The sequence below is a fragment of the Takifugu flavidus genome, chromosome 5 (genome assembly GCF_003711565.1).
Source record: "Takifugu flavidus isolate HTHZ2018 chromosome 5, ASM371156v2, whole genome shotgun sequence".
Taxonomy (NCBI): Eukaryota; Metazoa; Chordata; class Actinopteri; order Tetraodontiformes; family Tetraodontidae; genus Takifugu; species Takifugu flavidus.
Window position 1 is genome coordinate 7,051,300 of NC_079524.1, and position 11,535 is coordinate 7,062,834.

At 42.7% G+C, this 11,535-nt stretch overlaps 1 protein-coding gene across 3 annotated transcripts; it reads left to right on the forward strand.

Moving 5' to 3' along the window:
• Positions 1–74: 74 nt before the first annotated feature.
• On the forward strand, positions 75–10,903 carry LOC130525997 (ubiquitin-associated protein 2-like). 3 transcript variants are annotated; one of them, XM_057033310.1, is made up of 29 exons: positions 75–187; positions 1,520–1,657; positions 1,790–1,867; positions 2,037–2,147; positions 2,455–2,614; positions 2,731–2,808; positions 3,337–3,388; positions 3,587–3,675; positions 3,783–3,835; positions 3,982–4,037; positions 4,144–4,375; positions 4,476–4,728; positions 4,824–4,961; positions 5,457–5,611; positions 5,881–6,119; positions 6,306–6,537; positions 6,644–6,683; positions 6,825–6,951; positions 7,145–7,202; positions 7,287–7,509; positions 7,789–7,880; positions 8,044–8,094; positions 8,245–8,323; positions 8,580–8,768; positions 8,957–9,127; positions 9,310–9,411; positions 9,504–9,577; positions 9,698–9,889; positions 10,114–10,903. In XM_057033310.1, the coding sequence occupies exons 2-29, from the start codon at positions 1,562–1,564 to the stop codon at positions 10,207–10,209; spliced, it is 3,516 nt and encodes a 1,171-aa protein (XP_056889290.1). In that variant the 5' UTR covers positions 75–187; positions 1,520–1,561; the 3' UTR covers positions 10,210–10,903. The 3 variants fall into 3 exon arrangements, with proteins under 3 accessions (XP_056889290.1, XP_056889293.1, XP_056889292.1); XM_057033313.1 differs by having other exon boundaries at positions 5,475–5,611; XM_057033312.1 differs by lacking the exon at positions 75–187 and adding an exon at positions 248–495.
• The last annotated feature ends 632 nt before the right edge of the window (positions 10,904–11,535 follow it).

An 11,535-nucleotide genomic window follows, 5' to 3' on the forward strand; every position in this document is an offset into this window, starting at 1 on the left:
CTCAAGCGGAATTCAGCGATGCCCGTTTCCGGGTGGGAATGCGCACGCCCAGGAAGCGTGAGTAGAACCACGTGGCCAGTTTGTTGCGCTTTGATTGGCTGGCGCGGCTTCACTACACTGAAGAACGGTGCGGTGGGGGTCACGTGACAGCAACTGCTGCTGCTGGCTGAGGGAAGCGTGTTAGTAGGTAAAAGAAGGAATAAAATACGTTTTACCAATGGTGTAATTGTAAATGCCAGTGTTATACCCTTGTTGTATTATTTCATATTTCAACGATTAGTTGTTTAATAAAATATAGGTTGACTCGCGGAGTTTTTTTATTGGCGCGGTATTTAGCTTTTCGGCATTGTGCGCGTAGTCTGGCGTCGCATTGTACGGGGATAGGCCGTTCACATGCCGGGCAGTTAGCATAGCATGCTGCTGGCAGTAGCTCACCGTTGACGGACCACTCGATTTCGACACCATTTACTTCTCTGAAAATTTCCAGATTCACTGGTAATTCAATGTTGCCGAGCGACTGGTGTTAATAGTATTCTTACAGAACAGTATTTTGCCTACTCCCGTCTGTTTTTGTGACTATTAGCTCGGAGTGACTAACGTTAGCTTTCCTGCTGGTTTACGTAAAGGGCACTTTAGTGTTTTTTTGTTTTTGTTTGTTTATTAACTCATTTTTTACTGCTGTTTTCTCATTTGGTATTTTTTGTCGATACATACACCGATGATTGGAGTGGTTCCACTGTTGTTTGTCCCTTTTTATTTTCAAATCTCGTCAGCAAAATCGGGCACTGCAGCCGTAAACCAAATGTATGTTGTTGAGCACAGGGAACAAAGACAAGCAGCTAGCCACGCTAGCCTGAGCTAAGGCAAACTACCGCTAATAATAATACCACATAACCCTGCACGGGTTATTTTCTGGAACTTCCTTTTGACATTTTTCAGTGACTTGGGTGTTTTCCTATTTACGGTTACGTTACCTAGTCATCATTTTATGTAAAGGTGATTATATTGTCGAACAATAGTAAATGTGGGCAGCAGTAGCGCGGCTGGATTGTTGTCGTTCCATGCCAACGATTTTCAACTGAGGGTTTGAAAAACGTCGTGGTTATTAGATAACAGTCGGTTAAACTGCTCGTTGTGCGTTTAATTTCGACATTGTTGAGAATAAGGGTCGTCGGACTGTAGCTGACGCCATTGAACAAAACGATTTTCGTATCCTGCCACCATCGGGAGGGTAAACTTACTATTCCTACTAGTGAAACCGTGTTTACGGACGCTCCTTTTTCCTCTGTGTGTTTATGTGAGACGGCAGTGGTTGTAAACTGACACTAGTACAGTCACCTCTTGGCTGGCTAAATATAACCGGGGAGGTAAGGGCAACAGATGGGCTTATAGTCTTACATGGTATACTTGACAACAGTGACACAGGCTGCCTATATTCAGGATAATGTATATATTGGGAAGTATTGCGCAATATAACTACTAACTGGGGAATGTTTTAAATTTTGTGTCTCTTCCACAGATTTTTCTATTTTGTACATACATTGTTTTGTATATACTGTATATGATGACATCAGTGGTCAGCAATCAGTCCCGGGGGACTCGGGATAAAACATTGCCCACCACCACACAGACTACACAGCCACAAAAACAGATACAGGTTGGTTTTCAACATTACATATACTCTATTGTATTGTTTTACAATATTAATATGAGATGGTGACTAATGCAGTGATGAACATGTTAGTGTAGTTAGTATTGTTTGTCATTACTCCTTTTTTTTCCCCCCCAGGCCACAGCAGAACAGATTCGTTTAGCCCAAGTGATCTACGACAAAAACGATGCTGACTTTGAAGACAAGGTCAAACAGGTCAGTTGAAGTCCGTCTTTTGAGTGTTAGTCAATAAATATGAACTCCTTTCTTAAAGTATGGTACAACAAAATTGTTTCCTGACAAGTCAGGATGGCTGCCTTTTTCCTCTATCACATCCTGTTAAATGGTATTTTAACCTTAAGCTGTCTGCTTGTGTTTTTGTTAGCTGATTGAAGTCTCTGGGAAAACCCAAGATGAGTGCATGGTAGCCCTGCATGACTGCAACGAGGATGTAAACAGAGCCATCAATTTCCTTCTGGAGAGCACCTCTGACACCGTAAGGCTCTGACTTGACATGCATGCAGTGTCAACAGTTTGGTTACTAAGCCCGCGATCTTTGTTCTTGTGTCTCATAGTATGAGAGTAAGGCATGATAGGACGATATAATTTGAGATAGTAATCAGATGTTAAGCAAAACACTGAATAGAAATACAGCACACTCCATCTAATTTTATATGTGGCACAAGCAGTGCTTTTTAAACGATAATGCAATAACCAATATGGCAGACTATTTTAATAAAACAAACCATAACTATTGTCAGTTGTAAGTCTATGATTTTATTTATTTATTTCTTCTGTCACAGACCTCCTGGGAGACGGTGGGAAAGAAGCGAAACCTTGGTAAAGAAGGGGGATCCTCAGAAATCAAGGAGATTAATGAGAAGAAAGGTGGAGACAGGGAGACCAGTCGGGGACGTGGGGGGTCCAACAGGAGAGGCAGAGGCATCAGCAGAGGTCGTGAGGGTAAAAAATCTTAAAACTCGAGGATTGTTTTTGCAACGTTGAAACATCCTGCCAGGTTGATTATTGTTTGAGGTTTAGTTGGCGTTATTGTCACTTTGTTTCTTAATTATTTTCAGGTCGCGCAGAAGAAAATGGGTTTGAGGTTACACCTGGAGAGAGAGGAGGAGATCGTGGCCGTAGAGGCCGAGGGAGAGGTGAGTGGTTTATGAATGCACTATTTTTAGCATATTGGTTTATAATAAAAAGATTATTAGTTTTTTAAGATTAAGGCAAATGACACACTAACCCCAGCCAATACTTGATTGCGTTTAATTAGGATTTGCCAATAACATCAAATTTTTATATTCTTATATGATTTGGCTTTCATGTTGTACGGTGTATATTTGATGTGCTGTTTCGCCCTCCATCTGTGGAAGGTTCTCAATCCCTGCAGCTGCTCAAGTATATTGGGTTTACTGAGTTGTTAATAGAGAAAGGAGGTTAGGTGAGGTGAAGAGTGTCTGGAATCATTGAGAAATATGTGTTATTCAGCCAGAATAGAACGTGCTCAGTATCAGTTCACCTCACTGTACCATTTCTGGTGTAAGTGGTATATTCTGAGAGCAAATATAACTCTCCTTAAACTTTGTGTTGAGGTTTAAACTTAATAACAAGTCCTTGAAAAGCTTTAGATGAAGAGGTCTAATCAGCAGAGGTCAACTGATTGTTTTTTCTGTCTGCAGGGGGTCGTGGTCGAGGACGAGCAGCTGCTGGTAACAGACCCCAGGGAATGGGGTAAGAACACATGATGAGCGTAAATCTGAATTATGAAGTAGGGTGGGGAGATTATGATGGTGTTTACAAGCACATATCTTAAAACCAACCATGGTGAAAATCAAATATTCTGAATCTCTTCAGATTTTTGCTGCCTCAATTTCCTTGCTTATTATAGTCCAGCCCGTTTCATTATTTTTGTCTTTTGCTCTATTTCAGTACCTTCAATCCTACCGAGTACACAGCTAACCCTGGAAATCGCCAGGAAGCATGGGATGGAGAGGGCAAAGATACTGCTGAGGAAACTGGTAGGAAAAGGAAATAAATTGTCCGATGTCTTTTGCTTAGCAAAATATTTGAGCTATATTTAATCTGTAATTTTATATATCATAATGTGATTGTCTGCTGCTTACAGGAACATGGGGAGGCCCCACAGAAGACTGGACCTCAGAGGACTGGAATGAGGATGTAAGAAAACAATTAAAAGTTGATATTGTAATAATTCCTTTGTCTGTTTCCTGTCTGGTTTTATTGTTTGTTGAGAGTTGACTGTTAATAATGCTGTTTATTGACTTGCATTAAGACACTTTAGCATTTCCTGTTCTTTTTCACAGTTGTCTGAGACCAAAGTTTTTACTGCCTCTTCTGCCCACATCACATCTAAACACAAGTAAGCTCCATTTTACTAAATTCATTACATTTGCAACATTTGATGTATTTGTTCTTTGTTCCTTAACCCATTTTCTTCAACTCCTTCTCCTACCTCATGTTCATAGTGTGAACCTGGCTAGCCTGCTGCCCAAGGCTGGAGTGGGCATCGGAAGTTCTTTGGACTCTGAATTGGGCTTGATCGTTGATGGACCCTCAGCTGAAGATCTTGGCCAAAGTCTGGTGTTTACCAATTCTCATCGCAATGGACACACGGCAACACACAGCTACGCACATGCCACAGCCAACAGCTACGCTCATGCAGCTTCTGGTGGTACCACCTATGCACATGCTGCCCTGGTACATATAGCCACACATACATGCCTTCACCCTTGTGTAAACACTTCTCAACCTTTTATGTGATATATCTGTATATTTCATCAGTCTTTCATCTTTTCAGTCCTCAGTTTTGGGCTCTGGATTTGGATCATTTAATGCTCAAAAATCAGCACCCACCTCTGACATAAGGACGCCAGAGCAGCTCAGTGGACCTCGGCATTCTCAAAGAGCCAGTCAGACATTGGTCACCTCCAGCAACAGCAGTGTCTCCAAAGACGCAGGGCAACATCTGCTACAGAATCCAGTTCCTGCTTCCTCTACCTCTGTAGAAGTCAAGGCACAGAGAGTTGAAAATGGCCTTATAGCCCCTCACAGTAAGTTAAAAGAATAAACCAAATACAGTAATTTTAAGAATTAATATTCTAAACACTGAGCTGCACATGTTGACTCTAATTCTCATTCTCTACAGTGGAAATAAAGCTTCAGCCAGAACCATCAGCGGTGCTCAGCCAGCTGGCTCCGAGGCAGCAACAGTCCTCTAGTCTACCCTCCACAGAGCCTTTGGGCCTGTCTCAGTTGCATGCTCCACAGGTCCCCACACCCCCAGGTTGGACTAGTGTTGTACCGTAATGCTGTTGCCAGCATGTTTGTAACACAGCAAAACATCTTTGCAATTAACTATGAAATGTTAAGCACCTGTGCCCATGAAGAAAAATGCACGCTCAGTATTCTCGTGCCTGATTTACATAACAGATCCAACGAGCTAAATTTACTGTGGTGGTGACTGTTGGCAAGTTGTGATACCCAAATTTTTTTGCTTGAAAGAATAAAAAAATGATTTGACATAATGGCCAAAAAAGGAAAGGCAACTCCAGCAGATGCTAAATAAATCACACGCATCAATCTTTTGGAACAGTTGTTCAGTGTCATCATAGATGGCCAACACTTAACTATCATATAAAACGTTGGATATTGGTCCGACAGGGCACTTTGACACGGCTCAGTCTCATTAATAAATTATGACCACATTGCGTCACATTGGAATGTTTTTTTTTTATCTCTGAAGTAATTGAAACTATACTTATGTTGATTTTATTTAAAGGATGTGTCCTATCTTCAGGTCACGAGTCATCCCTCCCTCCTCTAAGAGATGGAGGTTCTCCTGGAGGGAAGCTGTCTGGCTTGGAGCTCCAAGGTGCAGAGGCCCCCCAGAGACAGCTCAAGGCACAGAAACGCAGAGGACCTCCCCCTTCAAAGGTAGGAAATCTAAGTTCTTAATCTTTAAGAAATGCGCAACTGAACATTTGAAAATCAGGAAACTCAAGATCCTCTGAAACTAAATTTTTATAATTATTTGCTTGACAATTCATTTACTTTAGCAGCTTTTTTTTATTTTATTTTTCTTACTGATGGGGGGAAATTGTTCATATCATTCAAAATAATTCTGGTTGTTTTGCTAATAGATTGCACAGTTTAGTGAAAATGTGACCTACTTAGTGTGAGAAATCCTCTGATTGTCTACTCAGATCCCATCATCGGCCGTGGAGATGCCGGGCTCGGCAGATGTGCCTGGACTGAATGTCCAGTTTGGAGCATTAGACTTTGGGTCTGAGACCAGTAGTGGAATGGCAGATATGGCACAGTCCGAGGCCGGCAGGGATCAACGTCCAGCACAAATCCCAGCTTCAGCATCTCTGCCCGTTCCTGCTGCTGTTTCTACACAACAGCCACAGAGCAGCCTTTTCCCCAAGCCAGGGTCTATCAGGTGGGTATATGGGACTTTCCTGTGACCCTGTTGTTGCAGAGACTCTCACTGTCGTACTCTGATGCATTTTTCCTTGATTGTAATCCATATTGACAGCGTTACAGTATCTCTGTAGACTTTTCCACCTTTGTATCTTGTAAAACTGCCCCCTTGTTTCTACCATCTTTTTCCCTCTCCTGTGAACAGTGAGCACATGAGCAGCTTACCCTCGGCCGTCTCGGATTCCAAATTCCCTTCACCATCTTTGGGCCTACCGAGTGCAACACCCTCCCCCTCCATTGGTCTTCCCAGCGCTGCCAGTCCAGCCTCTTCCACTGCCCCTACCGCAGCCAGTCGTGGGGAAAGCAGCGGGCCAAGGTCCTTGGCACCTCATCTGGGATTCCCTCAAGGCAAAGATGTTCCCTCATCTGCTCTTACAGTAAGTACAAAGTCATAAATTCTCTCCACTGCTTCCGCAGAGCTTGTCGTCTGCTTTATACTTGACAGTGATAAACAATTCTTGGGACTTATCTTTATCTCTGCAGAATGGATATAATGGCTTGAAGACACAGGGCAACCAGGACCGTAAGTACTCCCGGCATCGCCAATTCTTCAGTATTGTTCCGAAATACATTATAATCCAGTGTAATCTGTTTATGAGTAAAAGTCTATTTTAATATGTTGTACACAAAAATGTATTTATATTTTCACCCTCTTTAAAATCAGCGACGTCGGCATCAAGAACGGTGAAAACTGAGTCTCCTGTTCTGACAAGTGATAGTGGAACAAACCACCACGCCCCCTCCCCTGTTGTTACCCCCTCACATTCAGCCCCCATCTCATCACTCAGCAGGTAAGTGGATGTATTCACCTCTTCCACGGACTAAATAGGGTTTTGACACGTTCTTAATTCAGAAAATTATGATGATGAAGCACATATCTCGATTCTTAATGTAGAGACATCTTTTCACTGAATCTCTCAATAATCGCTGTATTGTTGCTTCATCAAACATGGGGTAGCTGACAGATTGGCTCTTGTTTTGTAGTCACATCACCAGTGCTCACACGTCTGGATCAACTCTCACCTCAAGTTCATCCTACACCGTAAGTTTAGGAAGAGTTCCGGAAGAGTCGACTCTTGAACAATTTGGTTTATTTTCCTTGCCTGCTTTTGTATCGTCTGACAAGGTGAATAACGAGGCTGGCAGCAGCAGCAGTAGTACCCATCATACCCTGTCCTCGTCATCGACCGGCCAGGCTGTCAGCGCCAGTCCTTCCGCCCCCCAGGCTGGTGGTAGCTCAGCCACCAATGGCTTACACGCAGCTGGAGCCCCGGGCTTGACTCCTAACGGCACAAACGCCTCGCTGTCAGCAGGCAGCCGTACTGCACCCCTGCTGACCACCACATCTGGTAAAAAGAATAAGAGCAACAGCACTGCTAGTTTAGGGTTGTTGGTTTTTTTTGTTGGTTTTTCCCCAATCAAGCATTTTAAAACAAAGATCATCTGCATGATGTTATTTTGTTAAGTTGTAGCTTTTCATTTTCATATCCCATTAAAGCCTATTTGAAGCAATGCACTTATCATCAATTATCACCGTATAAAATAGCTAAAATTTGAGTTATATCCAAGTAATTCTATCAGAAGGGATGACTTATAACTTAATTGAAATTTATTTTTCTCTCCTGCAGGGAAGACCCCTCCAAATTTGGCTCAAGGGGTCCCTCCTCTCCTTGCCAACCAGTACATCATGGGCCCTGGTGGTCTGCTTCCTGCTTACCCGGTGTGTTTATGTTCATTAGCTCATTATATTGCTGATAGTATTCTTATTAAAGGACTTGTCCGTCTTTAAATTGATGCTTCAGTTCCTCAGTCACTTTCAGCGTATTTGTAGGTTTAAAGAGCTCCAGTGGTTAAACCCCGTACTATTTTGTTCATGTCAACAGCAGATCTATGGCTACGAGGACCTGCAAATGCTGCAGTCTCGGCTTCCCATGGTGAGCATTTGTCATCAAATACACATTGTCTTTTCTTTTGACATTATTATTTAAAAAAATAATCCAAAAAGGTCATTGACATTATTTCCCTTTATGACAGTGTTGCTGCTTTTTCAAGTAGATAAAGGTTTCGCTTTCTCTTTTCCACAGGACTATTATGGGGTACCATTCCCTGGAACGGCGGCTACTTTACCTGGAAGAGATGGCCTAGGAAATAACCCATATTCCAGTAAATCCCATTTGCCTGTTTATATTTGGTTAACCTTGTGTTATCTTTAAAGACAGCTGCTTTTTGACAGTGTTTTCCAGTTTCATGAAAAACAGATTTGTTCGTACTCTTTTCCTTTACCGAACAGATTTCCTCTTTAGCTTTAGGTTATTAATTACCTGCTGATGTTGGTCTGTTCTTGATATGACGGCTGTGTCAGCAAAGCTTTGTGAGATGAATATTTAAGTTCTTTTGTGTTATTTACTTATTTGTTCAGGTGAGCCAACAAAGTTTGGCAGGAATGACTCTTCATCTCCAGCTCCCCCGACCAGCCTGTCAACAGCTGGTGTGCAGTCACAGCCCCAGCAGGCACCACAGTCAGGGACCCAGGGACAGAACCAGGCCCAGCAAACACAGAATCAAGCCTTCCTCAACCCCCCACTGCCCCCTGGTTATGGATACACCGGTGAGGATGAACAAATCGTTTAAAATAAATAAAAAATTCGGCTCTAGTGAATCTCATTATTTATATATTTACCCTAATGTATTCTATTTATTTTAAATTAACACATTCTTTGTAGTTAATCATCCTGTGTGGGACTTTTTTTAAAATACTTTTAGTCGTTAAAATATTTCCTTGTTACCCTGTTGCAGGGCTGCCATATTATGCTGGTGTGCCAGGGGTTCCCTCTGCTTTCCAGTATGGGCCTACTGTGTTTGTCCCTCCTGCCTCTGCCAAGCAGCCTGCAATGGGCTTGGCAAACCCATCCAATCAGTACCACCAGCAACATCAGCCCAGTTATGGACAGCATGCTTATGGCACAGGTAAAAGACCAGTCCTGAGTCCCAATCTGTGTTGAAATGATGCTGAACAGTGTGATGTCACAGCATGTGAAGGCGCTAACAGGCGCTGCTGAAGTTGGACATAGTTCTGCCCGTCCTGTCCCTCTCACTCCTGTCCTGTCCTTTGCTATCTCTCTCCTCCACAACTCATCCTCCTGGTCCAGCCTTTGATGACCTGTCACAAGCCCACGGGGAGTACAGTAAAGGGGGTTACGGAGGCTCTGCCCAGGCACAGGCCAAGTCAGGGGGCAGCGGCCCAGGGAAAGGTACGCGTGCATTTTACCACAGTGCCCTGTCTGTGGCCACCGCGCGTTCTTGCTTTCATCATAACTCATTTCTCTCTTCTTTCGCTTGTCAGCACCAGGACTCTCGGGGTCGGGGAACAGTGGTGGAGTTCCTGACTTGGGAGGGTCGATTTACAACAAAACTCAGGTGAGTGCACCTGTCATAAAATTATAACTGCTTTTTAAATTCTGGATTTACTTGCAGTCCAAATTAAGTTTGTATAGTGTTCTGTTGGGTAACACCTTGATCTCTTTTCTTTCTTTGTAGTCATTTGACAAGCAGGGCTTCCACACAGGGACTCCACCTCCTTTTAGCCTGCCCTCAGCGTTGGGAGGAACGGGGCCCTTGAACCCGGGAGGTGCTCCTGGTTATGCCCCTGCTCCCTTCCTACATATCCTACCACCACACCAACAGCCCCACTCCCAACTGCTGCACCATCATCTCACACAGGACGGACAGGTAAACAATGTGGACGGTATTTTTTTTCATGGTCAAAAATTGGATTTTGGATTTCCATTTTTTTATTGGAGCTAAATGACAAAACGGGTCTAACCTTAGATTTATACCTTTTACACAATAACTAATGTGAACACAGAAGTTTGGATATTTGTTTGGAATTTCTATTTGATCAATGTGAATTTGGAGTCTTGAGCTCGATAGCTGAACTTACTCTTTTCTTACAGGGGGGTCCAGGTCAGCGCAGTCAGTCCAACAGCATGCAGCAGAAGACCCAAGGCAGCAAGTCCAACTATGGCAGCTCCCCCTACTGGGCCAATTGAAACGACCCCCTCCCTGAAAGGCTGTGTGTGCACGAGTGTGTTAAGCTAAAACGGAAAGGCCCGATACCCTCCAGCGGGCAACATTGGGCCCCTCACCCCGTCCCACCTTCCACCACCTCCACAAGTCCTCATTAAGTCTTTTAGGTTCTCTCTTCCCCCCTTTTCAAAATTGGTTGTACATGTAAGATATTTATGTATGTATTTATATAAATATATATATACTGTATATGTAATAGTAGATCATGAAATGTGGTTGCTACATTTTATTTTTGAAGGACTTTTGTTTACTTTTTCAAAACTGCAGGAAAATGTTACATTAATGTGATGATGGCGAGAGCAAGTGGAAAAAGTGAAAAGATCTAAATCTTCTTTAAGAAACCTGGACTGGGAGAGAGCTTTAGCACTGAATACATATGAGGACATTTTAGATGGGGGTGGGGTTTATAATAACTAACTGCATCTATCATCTTTTCTTTTTTATACATACCTTCCTGAATGACTTGGCTCTGCCCCTGAACTTTATTTTTGTAACTTCTGGCCTTTCCCCGTCTCTCCTCCTACTGGGGGGGCTGCCTACTTTTTCTTTGGCCAACAACTTTCCTTTAAAGACATCTTTACCCATTTAAATTTTTTATGTTTAATTTAATTTTAATCCAAATTTCCCGCTGAAATAAAAAGTTCTGAGCAGTTGGAATTCCGTGTTTTGTGTTTGTGTGCGCAGCTGGGCTGGTTTTTCACACGTGCGTCTCGCTGTTTGGAGTTTGCTGAGCGGGGGTCAGGTGGCCGTCCTACGGGATGTTTAAGTTTTGTCCGTCAGGAGGTCTCATTTTAAGATGTGTCCAATAGCTGATTTCTGATGTTCACGCTTTTAGAGGTGCTGCGATTTTTCTCATTTACGCTCTGATTTAAAAAAAACAAAAGGTTCTTTGTTTTAAATTAATGTGGGGGTGAAATTTGTAAAAGGTAGGTGTTGCGGACCTGTTTGACAAGGGATTTACACAAAAATGTGTTCTTGCTTTAAGCCATGTGCCATATGGTGGCCCAGCGTGAGTTGGACACAGGTTGTTCTCCAAACTAAAGGAGTCCAACACGAAACCACCTTCAATGCATATTCAATATGAGATGCAACAAACTGGAAGAGCACCTTAACACAACTGTTGATTTGCTTGGATTGTTTAAAAAATGAAACTTTAGAATGTTCTCATGTCACTGAAGAAGCTGTTTGAGAATGCTTTTAATTTACTCATTACATTTTAAGTAAGAAACACATGACATCATCTTGGTTTAAGTGCTTTAACCTGAAACCTTATCTTCAGAGGATGTTAT